We start from the raw sequence: 15579 nt of genomic DNA, 5'->3' as shown, positions 1-15579 counted from the left end.
TTTGATTTTCCATGTTGCCCTTTTTTAAAAAATAATAAATAAACAGATCATCATTATGGTTTCTCCATGACAGCGTCCAACCCGGTACAGATCATAAACACTCTAACACTACTCAGGAGTAGTTTGCATCAGCTTCCTACATACAGTCTTCTTTACAGCTGAACCACTCTTTCCTAAAATTCTTCCAATAAACCAAAGTGACCAATCATCTTCCCTACCACAGTTCTCACATGCTCATTCCATTTCACATCACTTTGCAATATTATGCCCAGATATTTAAATGACTTGACTGTGTCAAGCAGTACACTAGTAATACTGTATCCGAACATTACAGGTTTGTTCTTCCTACTCATCCACATTAACTTACATTTTCCCCACATTTAGAGAAAGCTCCCATTCATCACACCAACTAGAAATTTTGTCTAAGTCATCTTTTATCTTCCTGCACTCCCTCAACTTTGACGCCTTACTGTACACCACAGCATCAGCAGCAAACAACCGCATATTGCTGCCCACACTGTCTACAAAATTGTTTATGTATACAGAGGACAACAGCGGTCCTCTCACACTTCCCTGGGGCACTCCTGACAATACCCTTGTCTGTAATGAACACTTGCTGTCAAGGACATTGTACTGGGTTCTATTATTTAAGAAGTCTTTGAGCCACTTACATATCTGTGAACTTGTGCCATATGCTTGTACGTTTGTTAACAGCCCGCAATGGGACACTGTGTCAAATGCTTTCTAGAAATCTAAAAGTATGAAAACCATCTGTTGCCCTTCATCCATACTTCACAGTATATCATGTGTGAAAAGGGCAAGCTGAGTTTCGTATGAGTGACGGTTTCTAAAACCAAGCTGATTCACGAATGTAAGCTTCTCAGTGTCAAGAAAGTTTAATCTATTCTAACTGAGAATACATTCTGCAGTAAACCAAAGTTAGGAATACTGGTTTGTAATTTTTTAGATCCATTCTTTTACCCTTCTTATATACTGGAGTCACTTGTACTTTTTTCCAGTTATTTGGGACTCTGTGCTGGATGAGAGATTCACAATATATGCAGGCTAGGTAAGGGGCCAATGGCATAGAGTACTCTATGTAAAATCAAGCTGGGATTCCACCTGGACCTGGTGATTTATTTGTTTTCAAATCTTTAAGTTGCTTCTCTACACCAGGTACGCTTATTTCTAGGTCGTCCATATGGGAGTCTGTCCGATGCTCAAACGACGTTATGTTTGTATGGTTCTCCTGCATGAACGACTTCCAGAACGTGAAATTTAAAACTTTGGCTTTCGTTTTGCTATTTTAAACAGCCACACCAGATTGGTTAACAACTGACTGAATGGAAGCCTTAGACCTGCTTAGCAACTTTACAAAGGATCAGAATTTTTTTGGGTTCTCTACCAGGTCTTCTACTAAGGTGTGAGAATCTCTACTAGCCTTCGCTTATCATCGTTTGTGCATTCTTTTCTGAACAGTGGGGAGGAGGGAGGGGGGGGGGGGGGGTTGCACATGAGTATGTGCACATGTCCAACAAATGGTGAAAATGCTTCTGAAATATTTTTACAGTCTGCTCTGGGCCATTTGGGAACAATTCCTGTCGCACTTCCCATATTACTGTCATAATTGGAGACAACACATAACACCATTCTTTGAATTAAGTTATACAAATATGTTGCAGCAGAACATGCCAACCATTACATCATCTTTCTTGGCCTTCCATTCCATCAACATCTGCTTATTCTTCAGGCTGTTACATACTCTCCCTTCTGCAGTTTTTCATTTTTTGTGAATTCAGGGAACTCCTTTCTGTCTTGCCACACTGTTCCAAATACATCTGCACTCTTATTTGTTAGTTTGCCAACTGAATCTGCAACTAGTACACCAACTGTCAGTGTAAATAAAGTAGCTGTTTCTGAGCAAATCGTATGTGGCTCCAAAACAATTTGACAAGGTGGTTTGTACTCAGGATGAGTGCTACTCTACAGCACAACTTTACCACAATTTCAAAAAATTTATGCCAAATCTGCTACTTTCAAAGGAATAAATTGTTTGCTTACAAGGCGTCTTTTCCAGAGATTCATCTATATTAACATCCCTTTGTGATCTATAAATGGATCTGAATGTGTTCCCAGCTATTCCATAATCAGTTGTTCTTCAAACTGTTTTCTGTTTCCAGCTCCTAGGTATTGTCTGCAAAATAGAGGCATTCAAACATAAGTTTAAACCTGTATTTCATTAATTCATTTCCTGAAGTGTAGCGTGTCAAGTTATTTCTTCCTTGGAAAGTACAGTTTTGTGTCCTGGGTTCCGCAGAGTACCCTTAAAGGTGGACATTCCAAGCAGATTAGTCACTTCATCACCTGTTGTGTCTTTCCAGCTGCGAAATTCAATCTTGCTACTCAACTGGGACAAAAAATCATGAGCTAATGCACATATAAGTTTACTCGATCAGCTATTGTTTTGCACCATCAGTGGCACATTAATGCCAAATTTACCAGTACCCAAAAGTGATGTCAAGATCAACGAATATGTCCAAAAGCATACTGTAGCAACTACTGCAGTGTCAAACTGTCACAACACGATTATGAATCTGTGCCACTATCTTTCCTCATCATACCCATCTAGCAAACTTCCTGAGCTGTCACTAAAGCTGTTGTATCCCTGAACGAGCTATTCCACTATGGAATGTGACGATATACTCCTTTTTATCATTATGAAAGATCACTCACTATAGTTGGAGTCATGAACGATGGCGGTCAAGTTCAGGCTTGTTCTGCGCACCTACGCCACATACGTTCCAATGAGCAGACAGTATGTTCTGAGCTCTCTGCTGTCAATTCCATAGCTAATGCTAGCGTTAACTGTGATCGTAGCGAGTTGTTTAGTGAATTTCGATTCCATTTGTTGCGAGTTATCATCGCTGACTGTGGTGGTAAGTGATAAATTCTGGATAAGTAAGCGAGAGACATGCTTTGCAGCATACAAGCTTTCTTCAAGCAGAAAGCACACGCATGCGGATACCGGATCTGTGGCTTGGAATCATCAACAAGCAATCCCCGTTCATGACTCAACATGCACGAACTGCTATCGATCGTGGATCGGACTACAGTAAATAAAAAGACTCTTGAGACAAATTTAGAATCAACCAAGAAACTATTCTCTTGACTGACAAGAGGTACCATCATGTGGAATAAGTTTTAACTGACAGCATAACATCAATGACCTGTATCCCACCACTGCTATTAACTATAGGCACATAATTCTGCAGATGGATAAAACCATTGAGTAGGAATATAGTGGGTTGGTACACAAGTTGGCAGCATTTTTCCATAAGTTTAATAAGATGTTAGTCATGAATAGTATATTCTCCTTCACTATTTACATCAGTCTGCCAATGCTGGAGTAATTTTTCAATTCCACAACTTCCAGAATCAAGTGGACGTCAGGTGAAGAAGTCTTCAAGCCATGTTCAGAGTGCATTTTCATCTGGAAAGGAAGTTCCTTGTAGGTTGTTCGATAAAGAGCAGAAAAGGTGAAAATCTGTGGGCACAAGATCAGATGAATAAGATAGGTGTGGAATGACTTCCCAAGCCAACTTCCATATAGTGTTTCTTGTCAGTCTAGCAGAATGCAAGTGTACGTTACGTGGAGTTGCACGACTTCACACAGTCTTCCTGGTCGTTGTTCTTTAGTTGCATCTGCACGGCATCTCCGTTGTTTACAATAAATTTCAGCAGTGATGGTTACACCTTGGGGAAGCAATTTGTAGTACACCACACCGTCGCTGTTCGATCAGACGAATAGCATAATCTTTTGTAGATGCGTGCAGGTCTTTGGAGGGTGAGGTGATGCTTTGCTTGGGCAAACCATTTCTTTCTTTTCCTTATTTTTTTTTAGCATAAAGACATGATTTCTTGTCACCAGTAATGATACAAGGTAGAAATGGTCTGTGTTGTTCACAAGCCCACTGATGACAAGCAAACACGAGATGAACATACGGCCACCCACCAATTTTTTATGAATTTAGCTCAGCAAATGTGGTACCCATACACCAATTTTTGAACTTTACCCACTGCAAGCAGATGTTGCAAGATGGTGGAATGATCACAGTTCATCACATTTGCGAGTTCTCAAGTACTCTGACATGGATCATTGTGGATTAACGCATTTAAACGACCTTCATCAAATGCAAATGGTCTTCCTGAACATGAAGAGTCACTGTTGTCAAAATGATCCTCCTTAAAGCGAGAAAACCATTTTCTTCCTATACTCTGTCCAATGCCATTATCCTGATACATGGGGCAAATGTTTCTGGCTACCTCCACTGTAGGCACCCCTCTACTGAACTCAAACAGAAGAATACGTCGGAAATGACATCTTCAACTTTTATAGTCCTGTCTTCCTCAATTATCAATATACCATAATGTCAGAAATGATACAATTTTGCCACTTGGCACTCCATTTTCTTGTGCCCACAGCTCCACTCACTATCTCCTAATGACAAAATGTAAACTCAAATAGCAACAGTGAACTACAAATAAAAATTACAACTGATAAATAAACCCACAGAATCCAGAATACCGACATGCAAAAGAAAAACACTATGATCGTATGCACCAACCTAATATCTGCGATGCCTATTTGGTGTATCTCTCTCTCTCTCTCTCTCTCTCTCTCTCTCTCTCTCTCTCTCTCTCTCTCACACACACACACACACACACACACACACACACACACACACAGAGAGAGAGAGAATGGGATCAACTGACTTCACCAGAACTGACAAATCTTTATCAATGACCCACTATTATTGTGTGTGTCAATATTGCACCTATAACCATGAAGCTTGGGTTTTACAAACCACAACTGGAGTCGTGAAAAAAACCTCAGATCAGAAAATAAAGATATCTGCAGTTCAACATACATCGGAAGTAATTTATTCCATACATTTAACAATAACTTTCCTAAGTTATCTGTTTTACGGTTCTTTTGCAAATGTGTCAATGTCTACACATGTGTATGTTCCCCATAATCTCTGTTGTCTACTCCACACAGTTCCAAGTTTCAAAATCTCACATGTTGACTCTACTTGATGGCATTCTAGCCTGCCTACCACAGCCAATTCTCTCTTGCCTTTCAGGACTGATCCTCTCTCTTGTCTCCCCCCACAAATTCTCTTTGCTTTCTCTTGTTTCCCCCCACAAATTCTCTATGCTTATTTTCAGAGAGGTAAGTGCTAATTTACTGACTTCTAGAAATATTTTTCTACTTCAAAGTACCAAGGCATAATGTTCCAGAAGAGGGATTTGGATTTAAATTGGAAATTCTCTCACCCAACTGCTATGTGTCGACAATGCAGTTTCCCCTCCCCCACCCTCCCGCCATCCAACTGTCAGACCATTTGCTGTGCCCAGGTACCAAAATAATAATGACATTAGTGCCATTTTGCACTGGCGGGATGTACAGTAAACTGCAAATAAGCACCAAAATCGTCGGCACTGGATCGAAAACAAAGCTATCGAAATACCACCAATTGTGTTTAGGAGATGTGGCGACGCCATGTGAGAGCCCATCACAGGTGATGGAATTTAATAGACTTTGTATTTTGCCATAGCCAAACAATAAACAAGTGCATGGCTCAAAACTTTTAAAGCAGATGACCTCACCAAGGGTGTAGTGCACATTGATTGCCAAATCAGTCACAAGTAAGTTGCAACTGCAGCATGGGACTCTCATCTGTAAACTGATGCTGCATTTCATCTCAGTTGGCTACTGACCTGATCCACTGGAGTGACATTCCTCTTGCCATAGTGTGCAGCCTGGTAAGCTTGCTGCTGCTCCGGATGCTGATGCTGCTGCTGCTGCTGCTGCTGTTGTTGCTGCGTCTGTGGCTGTTCCTGCTGTCCCACCTCATCTGTCACCGGCACACTGATCAGCTCCCGCTGAGGTTGCGGGTTGTATGCCACGGAACGGTTTACAGCTCCACGAACTGTACCACCACGCATACCTTAAAATACACCTTATATAGTACCACAACAAACAACTAAGAGACGTTTGTGAGGCAAAGTGTGAATTGCAGATAAAAAATTCTAAATGACGGTGATGATAATTCAGCTTTAAATTAATCAGCCTCATATCAAACACAGAGACATTGTGGAGAAATATTATTTTATAGATACTCTGTAATTTGTCTGCCACAGCAGTTTAAACTTAAAGGTAGATATCAAGAGCTACCTCAGTTACTAAGAAAATGCTTTAATTTTCACTTTTAGCCACATTTGTATAATGTTGTCAGGTGACTTTTACAATGGTGCAACAGAGATGCACATTATGATACGCAGCTGTCGCTAATATAGGACATTAAAGAATCCTGCACACCTCAGTATTCACAAATGCCCAATACCTGAGTAGTCAAAACAGCTTCATTAACATGTAGCCCTTTCACAGTTTCTTTATAATGCCATGCAGCACAAATACCTTTGTAAAGTAATAATGGTAAGTCAAGCAAAAGTGAGCTGACCACTCATCTTAAGTGTACACACTGACTCACTGCACTTCTTACTCCATACTATACCATCGAGACACATGTTAAATAAAACGAGTTGAAGAATTCTGTAAAAAATCATTTTTTTCATTTATCACCCGAAAGTATGTTATACATACAAGAGTTGTAACAATTCCAAATTAAGTAAACACCACACACAGCTTTGTGGAAAATTAGTATGAAAATAGACTTTGTGAACTATAAGAAAATAATTCACTGCTGAACTCCCAAATATTCAGCTTCATGGAAGCTACAAGAGAAATCCTGTAAGAGGAAGACATGTACATGCTTGCTAATTAGAAGAATCAGGAAATTACATTTGTGGTGTTTGCACTGTTATCAAAGTATGTCTATCCCCACATTACATCGGTTAGACCATCAGCGAGAGCGCACCGCTAGTTGCTGCTACTAATAAGGCGAATACAGCGTTCATGTGTTACATATTTTTATGAGCTTCAAACAGGAGTGACTTATTTTCAGTTACCTGTGTAGTTATTGGTTTATTTTTGTAATTTCTTGTGTGTTCGAGTGCTTACTAGGCACAACCTTTTATTTCAATAACAGTGTAGTGTACAGTACCACCATTGCTATCGACCCTCGTATCGTACAGGCTCTTGTTTGTTTGGTTAGAACACCTCAGTGTCGGTTAGACCATCAGTGAGAGAGCACTTCGATTTCCTGCTGCTAATAAGGCGAGTACACCATTCATTTATTGAATATTTTTACGAGCTTCAAACAGAAGCGACTGCAGAAATGGAGAGGCACTGTGATTGCTGTGTACAGATGCGAGCTGAGTTGGCGACCCTTCGCTCACAGCTCCAGGCTGTGATGGCTTCCATCACACGGCTTGAGGCTGTTGCCAAAGGGCATCACTGTGGGAGGTCGAACACAGGGATGTGAGGGACGTCGAACACGCCCCACGTGTCCTCCGATCGATCCACTACTGTGACCACCCCGGGTACTGCCTGCACTGAGATTGACCCCTCACCTATGGTCAAGTGGGAGATCATTCCAAAGTCTGGCAGGTTGCGAAAAACTTTACAAAGGGCCAATCGTAGGGCCTCCCTGGTTTGTTTGACGAACAGGTTTCAGGCTTTATCTGTGGCTGACGATGTGTCTGAGCCGGATGCAGTCGTCTGCCCTGTTCCAGAGGAAGCTTCTTGGCCCAAAAGGTCTGGGCATTCACAGAGGGTGGGTTTGCTGGTAGTTGGGAGCTCCAACGTTAGGTGCGTAATGGGGTCCCTTAGGAACATGGCTGCCAAGGAGGGGAAGGAAGCCAGTGTGCACTCCGTGTGCATTCCAGGGGGAGTCATTCCAGATGTGGAAAGGGTGCTTCTGGATGCCATGAAGAGTACAGGGTGCAGGTGGTGGCTCATGTCAGTACCAATGACGTGTATCGCTTTGGATCTGAGAAGATTCTGTACGGTTTCGGGCGGCTAGCAGAAATGGTGAACACTGCTAGTCTTGCTCCCCAAGATTAAGGCAGAGCTCAGCATCTGCAGCATCGTCGATAGAACTGACTGTGGTCCTTTGGTGCAAAGCCGAGTGGAGGGTCTGAATCAGAGGCTCATGTGGTTCTGTGATGGTGTAGGCTGCAGATTCCTTGACTTGTGCCATCGGGTAGTGGGTTTCTGGATTCCGCTTAACAGGTCAGGAGTCAACTACACACAGGAGGCATCTACACGGGTAGTGGGGGCTGTGTGGAAGGGATTGGGCAGCTTTTTAGGTTAGAAGGTCTCAGGGAACCACAGAAGGGGCGTCCGTCTAAAAGTGGGCAGGTAAAACACAAAAAGGTAGTTGTAGAAACAATCGGTATTGTAGTTGTAAATTGTCGTAGCTGTGTTAGGAAAGAACCAGAGCTCCAAGCCCTAATAGAAAGCACTGAAGCTCAAATAGTTGTAGGTACAGAGAGCTGGCTAAAGCCGGAAATAAGTTCAGCCAAAATTTTCAAACGATCTAACAGTGTTCAGAAAGGATAGATTAAATACAGTTAGTGGTGGAGTATTTATTGTTGTCAGAGGTAGTCTGCCTTGTAGCGAAATTGAAGTAGATAGTTCGTGTGAAATAGTATGGGTAGAGGTTATACCTGACAATTGGACTAAACTATTAATTGGATCGTTTTACCGATCCCCGACCCCGAAGATATAGTTGCTGAACAGTTCAAAGAAAAACTTGAGTCTCATTTCAAGTAAGTACCCCGCTCATACAATTATAGTCGGTGGTGATTTCAAGCAACCCTCGATATGCTGGAAAAATTATACGTTTAAAGCCGGCGGCAGGCATAAAACATCATCCAAAATTGTACTGAATGCTTTCTCAGAAAATTATTTGGAACAATTAGTTCATGAGCCCACTCTAAGCGTAAATGGTTGAGAAAGCATACTTGACCTTTGAGCAGCAAATAATCCTGGACAAATAGTGAGTATTGTGACAAATACAGGGATTAGCGACCACAAGGCAGTTACTGCTAGGCTGAAAACCGTAGCACCTACAACCATCAAAAAGAAACGCAAAGTACATCTATTTAAAAAAGCTGATAAAAATGCTCTTAACGCCTTTTTAAGAGACAGTCTTCACTCCTTCCGACCTGATAATGTAAGTGTAGAAAAGTTGTGAAATGTTTTCAGAGAGATAATATTGACAGCAATTGAGAGATATATACCACATAAATTAATAAGTGATGGTACTGATCCCCCATGGTACACAAAAGAGGTCAGATCGTTGTTGCAGAAGCAATGAAAAAAGTATGCCAAATTTAAAAGAACGCAAAATCCCCAAGATTGGCAAAGTTTTACAGAAGTTCGAAATATAACACATACTTCAATGTGAGATGCTTTTAATAATTTCCACAACAAAATTCTGTCTCAAAAACTGGCAGAAAACCCAAAGAGATTCTGGTCATACTTACAGCATACCAGTGACAAGACGCAATCAATACCTTCACTGCGCAATAACAACAGTGAAGTCACTGATGGCAGTGCCACTAAAGCAGAGTTATTAAACATGGTTTTCTGAAACTCCTTCACCAAAGAAGAAGAAGTAGTAAATATTCCTGAATTCCAATCAAGAACAACTGCCAAGATGAGAAACATAGAAGTAGATATCCTCGGTGTAACAAAGCAGCTTAAATCACTTAATAAAGGCAAGGCCTCTGGTCCAGACTGTATACCAGTCAGGTTGCTCTCAGATAAAATAGCTCCATATTTAGCAATTATATACAACAACTCACTCACAGAAAGATCCGTACCTAAAGACTGGAAAATTGCTCAAGTCACACCAATACCCAAAAAGGGAAGTAGGAATTACGGGCCTATATCACTAACGTCAATTTGCAGTAGGGTTATGGAACATATACTGTATTCGAACATTATGAAGTACCTCAAAGAGAACGATTTATTGACACACAGTCAGCACGGATTCAGAAAATATCATTCTTGTGAAACACAACTAGCTCTTTATACCCATTAAGTAATAAGTGATATCGACAGGGTACGTCAAATAGATTCCATATTTTTAGATTTCCAGAAGGCTTTTGACGCCGTTCCTCACAAGCGTCTTCTAACCAAACTGCGTGCCTACGGAGTATTGCCTCAGTTGTGCGACTGGATTCGTGATTTCCTGTCAGAAAGGTCACAGTTCGTAGTAATAGATGGAAAGTCATCGAGTGAAACAGAAGTAATATCCGGCGTTCCCCAAGGAAGTGTTATAGGCCCTCTGTTGTTCCTGATCTATATTAACGAGATAGGAGACAATCTGATTAGCCATCTTAGACTGTTTGCAGATGATGCTGTCATTTACCATCTTGTAAAGTCATCAGATGACCAAAACGACCTGCAAAATGATTTAGATAAGATATCTGTATGGTGCGAAAAGTGGCAATTGATCGTGAATAAGTAAAAGTGTGGAGTTACTCACATGAGTACTAAAAGAAATCAGCTAAATTTCAATTAAATAATAATATCTGAAGGCTGTAAATTCAATTTACTTAGGGATTACAGTTACAAATAACCTAAATTGGAACGATCACATAGATAGATAGAGCAAACCAAAGACTGCGATTCATTGGCAGAACACTTAGAAGGTGCAACAGGTCTACTGAAGAGACTGCTTGCACCAAGCTTGTCCACCCTATTCTGGAGTATTGCTGTGCGGTGTGGGATCCGCGTCAAGTGGGACTGACAGATGACATCGAAAAAGTACAAAGAAGGCAGCTCATTTTGTATTATCACGAAATAGGGGAGATAGTGTCACAGACATGATTCGTGAATTGGAGTGGCAATAATTAAAACAAAGGCGTTTTTCGCTGCGACGGGATCTTCATGGAATTTCAATCACCAGTTTTGTCTTCCAATTGGGAAAACATTCTGTTGGCACCCACCTTTTTAGGGCGAAATGATCATCACGATAAAATAAGAGAAATCAGGGCTCGCACAGAAAAATTTAAGTGCTCATTTTTCCCGCGTGCCCTTCAAGACTGGAACGGTAGAGAGACAGCTTGAAGGTGGTTCATTGAACCCTCTGCCTGGCACTTTATTGTTAATAGCAGAGTAATCACATAGATGTAGATGTATATCCACAGTGATATTAGTCACAGAAATGAGGTCAAAGCAGGGTGATTAAGGAAGCAGGATGAAGCGCATTTAAGGCTTGAGTGAGCACTTAGTTCATTAACTTTAGTTTGTGATTTTAGTTTACTTAACCTTTTGTACATAAAATCTGCCCTATTAAGCAGGTCAGAAGTTGTTCTGTCGTACTACGTACATCACTCTCTTAAGCCATCTTCATACAGGACACACGGTATCTGACGTTGACCTGTACGTGGATGGGAAATCAGACCTCACGAGAGACTGCACCTGAATCACATGGGACATGCCAGTTAATGTGACTTTCGACTATAGTGCTCCCCAATGGCAGCTGTTGGATGTACCTGGCTGAATCACACAACTTTTCTTCTTCTTTTTCTTCTTCTTCTTCTTCTTCTTCTTCTTCTTTACATAAATGGACACACACAAAATTCCTAAGTTAGTTCTATTAAAATACACATTTCCTCCCCTGTCTAAATGCTAAAAAAACTTCAATAGCCATTAACATATTTTAAGGCAAAAAGGGCAGTTCCATGTCCAGTCTGTAGGGGCACCAGCTTAGAAAAGTCACAAAGTGGGAGAAACTCATTCCAAGAGAGGGGGCACTTGTATTTACACAACACTGAATATTACAGAAAATTTTTATGTTAATTTGATAAGAAAGTCCCTTAACCTTTCACATGAAGGTGAAAAAAATTGGGTGCAGCAAGACACGAACACTATGCATTGTATCGTGACTTGGTGCTTCTACCAACTACGGTACACAGAACTTATGCATTCTGCAAAAAAATGAACTTTTATTTTATCTCCTGAAGGCTTTAATCACAAATATATTATTAGCTGACATTTAACTGCAACAAACTGCCAGCAACAATATGTTTTGATGAATCTTCAATGTGCCATTACCTTAAAATGGCTTACTTTCATAACAAATACATTATAATACGAAAATAACTCGATACCAAAATTCTTTAATCATGAATATGGCTTTCCTCCTCATTTTATTACAGCAAATTGTACCAATAATGACACGTTTCGAGATCCTCAATGTACTGGTGCTTGGAAACAGCGTGTATTCATAGGATGTAAATTATAATATCTGAAAATTATTTAGCTGTGGTTCTATAGCTGACCATTATTAGGGGTGCACATTGGTTTAGACTGAACTTCACAATGTTGCAAATATAAAATGCTTGAAGACCAGATATGTTCGGATGCTAATTAGCTCCATCGAGCAAAATGTAATACTGACAAAAATATAATACTAAGATACCTACAAAATAATGTGGATTGCATTTTATGTCACAGCAATAACAAAATTTGTAAGTTTAATTTATTTCGTGTTAGATTATTTTTGAAAATGGTCGCTCATTTAACAACTGAAACATCTAAAAAGAGACTTTGGTGTGTTTGATAGTTTGGACTCTTTCAAATGGAGCTGCGGTAGACATCTGGTGAACATCGGATAGGGAAATTATCGGCATTCAATAATAGTTCTTTAACCACTGTTCTGGATCTTGTGCACTGATGTTCAAGTTTAATTTTTAACAGTCTTCTGTCAACATTTATAAACCTGACTGATAAACCATAGACTTTCAAATCAAAATTCATTGAGACACACTCCTCTCATCTCATAATGGAGTTTCACACAACAGAGTAGAGAAAAAATTAACAACTCCGGCAATAAAATAAATATGGAATGTTGTTAGAAAGGAGACTGGAAAAGTAACCACTGGGGTAGGTAGTATTACTGTTAAAGAGAACGAGACCATCCTAACCAACAGTACACAAGTAGCTAATGTATTTAACAACCATTTCTTAAGTGTAGGAGAAAAAATTAGTGAGAACAGTTCAAAAGAAAATGCTAGGCAGTACATGGAAGAGTCTGTTTTGAAAAAAATTAGATTAAGTTTCACCTAACAACCTCTTGTGAAATAAGTAAAATTATTAAATCTCTGCAAAACAAATGTTCTGTTGGAATAGATGACATCTCTAATAAGATATTAAAACAATATGGAGCAATTACAGCTGATGTTCTGAGTCACATATGTAATGCATCACTAACTCAAGGTATTTTCCTAGACATGTTAAAATATGCTATTGTCAGGCCTCTCTACAAAAAGGGGGACACCACAGATGTCAATAATTATCAGCCTGTATCCTTGCTTACAGCATTCTCAAAAATCTTCGAGAAAGTAATGTACTCAAGAGTGGTTAGCCATCTCAACAGGAATGGGATACTCGGTAAATCACAGTTTGGATTTCAAAAATGCTGTTCCACTGACACAGCAATATACAATTTCACTGTCCACACAACAGAGTCTTTAAATATTAAAATGTCACCAATAGGAATTTTCTGTGACTTGTCCAAAGCATTTGATTGTGTAAGCCATGACATTATGTTACAGAAATTACAATTCTATGGTATAAATGGAATAGCATATGAGTGGTTTAAGTTATACCTACAGAACAGAAAGCAAAAAATTTCCTTATATGGGTCAAGTGATTTAGATAAGTTTGCCACTTCATCTAACTGGGTGAAATAACATTAGGCGTTCCACAGGGTTTAATAATGGGTCCCCTTCTGTTCTTGATATATGTGAACGACCTCCCTTCCTATCTGAAACAGGAAGCTGAACTGACATTGCTGATGATACAAGTATCATTATTAATCCAGTAAAAGAAAGTCAAATTGAAAATGATACAAAAAAGTTCTTTGGAAAAGTCATTAATTGGTTTTCTGCATGTGGGCTTGCTCTAAACTTTGAAAAAACACAGTACATCCAATTTTCTGCTGGAAAAAGTACAGTTCCTTCAATAAATATAACACATCAACAGAGTCAGTAGACAGGGTAGAGCAAGTTTTTGGGTGTACATATAGATGAGAATCTTAATTGGAAAATTCATATTTTGGATCTCCTACAGCAACTAGGTTCAGCAACTTCTGCAATCAGAATAATTGCCAATTTTGAGGATATAGAAATTAGTAAGCTAACATACTTTTGCATACTTTCGCTCTCTGATGTCATACGGAATAATATTTTGGGGTAACTCAACATTTAGACAAAAAATATTCACTGCTCAAAAGAAAGTGATTAAAATAATGTGTGGGGTTCATAGCCGCACATCTTGTAGGCATCTTTTTAAAAGATTGGGAATTCTTACAACAGCCTCACAATACATCTACTCACTAATGAAATTTGTTCTCAACAACATGGACCAGTTTAAGAACAACACGGACATTCATGATTATAATACCAGAGAAAAGAAAGACTTACACTATATCTTTATTTAAACTTACGACTTGTCGCCTGAATATGTTTCTTATATTTCATTTTATCTATTTCTACTATCGTGTTATAATTTCATGTATTGACTCATTCCATGACCATGGAGACTTTTCCTTAATTTGGACCCACGGAACAATAAATAAATAAATAAATAAATAAATAAAAATATCCTTTGCTCAACCTATCTTTGGCACAGAAAGGGGTAAAATATACTGCTATAAAAATCTTAAACAAATTAGTTGATGAAATAAGGTGTCTGACAGACAGCAGTAGTAGCTTCAAAAATAAATTGAAATCATATCTCCTTGACAGCTGCTTCTATACCATAGATGAATTCTTGAATAGAAATAAATAAATCTATAAATATAGTATATGCATTTTGTGCCATTTAAGGAATGGGGTAAATAATAGAAATATTATTAATCTTTAACTCTGTATTGTTATATATATATATATATATATATATATATATATATATATATATATATTAAAAAATTTTGTTTTATATGTGCATTTCTTGTGCATTTGACACGTTCCACATCATAGCAGCTACCGTACCATGGGATTGATCAATGGAACACGCAACCAACCAACCAACCAACCAACTCCCCATGTCATACGATCCTTGTTTGTTTATACTATGCAAATGAATCACTGTCACATACTTTTAGTGGCATTCTTAGATTGTGCAGTGGATCATTCTGATACCAAACACCTGTGGTACACACAGTCCCACAGAATGCGTGTAAAAAGGAGATGACAGGTAGAGATATAGAAAAAGATTGTTGTGAAAGAGGGCACAGGAGTGAGTGTGTGAGTGTGTGTGTGTGTGTGAGAGAGAGAGAGAGAGAGAGAGAGAGAGAGAGAGAGAGAGAGAGAGCTGGGGCTGGAGTGGAAGAGCAAGGAGAGAAGAAGCAGCCAACAGACCACAGCTAAGAATGACAACACAAGATGTACTGTAGAGCCACTTCAAATGGTCCGTACTGCAGTTGTCAGTCAGATGGGCCATCAAAATATTTCATATAAATTGTTTTGTGTTGTGATATTTTCCAAAACTAAAAACTTTTGGTCAATGTGAATGATGTTACACACAAATGGAAAAAAAAAAATGTACTGGCTCGAACTGTGTTCTTAAGCTAGATGCTTGCGTCCATTTTA

The 15579-nt window shown here is 39.3% G+C and overlaps 1 protein-coding gene across 6 annotated transcripts in view; it reads right to left on the bottom strand.

Moving 5' to 3' along the window:
• The window catches only part of LOC124711622 (zinc finger protein swm), a 258270-nt gene that overhangs the window by 125781 nt on the left and 116910 nt on the right, over positions 1-15579 (bottom strand). For 5 of the 6 annotated variants that reach the window (XM_047241789.1, XM_047241792.1, XM_047241793.1 and 2 more), the window contains exon 9: positions 5782-6011. In XM_047241789.1, the coding sequence (XP_047097745.1) occupies positions 5782-6011 (230 nt within the window). The remainder of the gene's footprint in view (positions 1-5781; positions 6012-15579) is intronic. The other variant, XM_047241790.1, reaches the window with a different exon arrangement.

This window comes from Schistocerca piceifrons, chromosome 8 (assembly GCF_021461385.2).
Source record: "Schistocerca piceifrons isolate TAMUIC-IGC-003096 chromosome 8, iqSchPice1.1, whole genome shotgun sequence".
NCBI lineage: Eukaryota > Metazoa > Arthropoda > Insecta > Orthoptera > Acrididae > Schistocerca > Schistocerca piceifrons.
The sequence above is the reverse complement of the archived record's forward strand: the minus strand, read 5'-3'. Positions and strand labels throughout refer to the sequence as shown.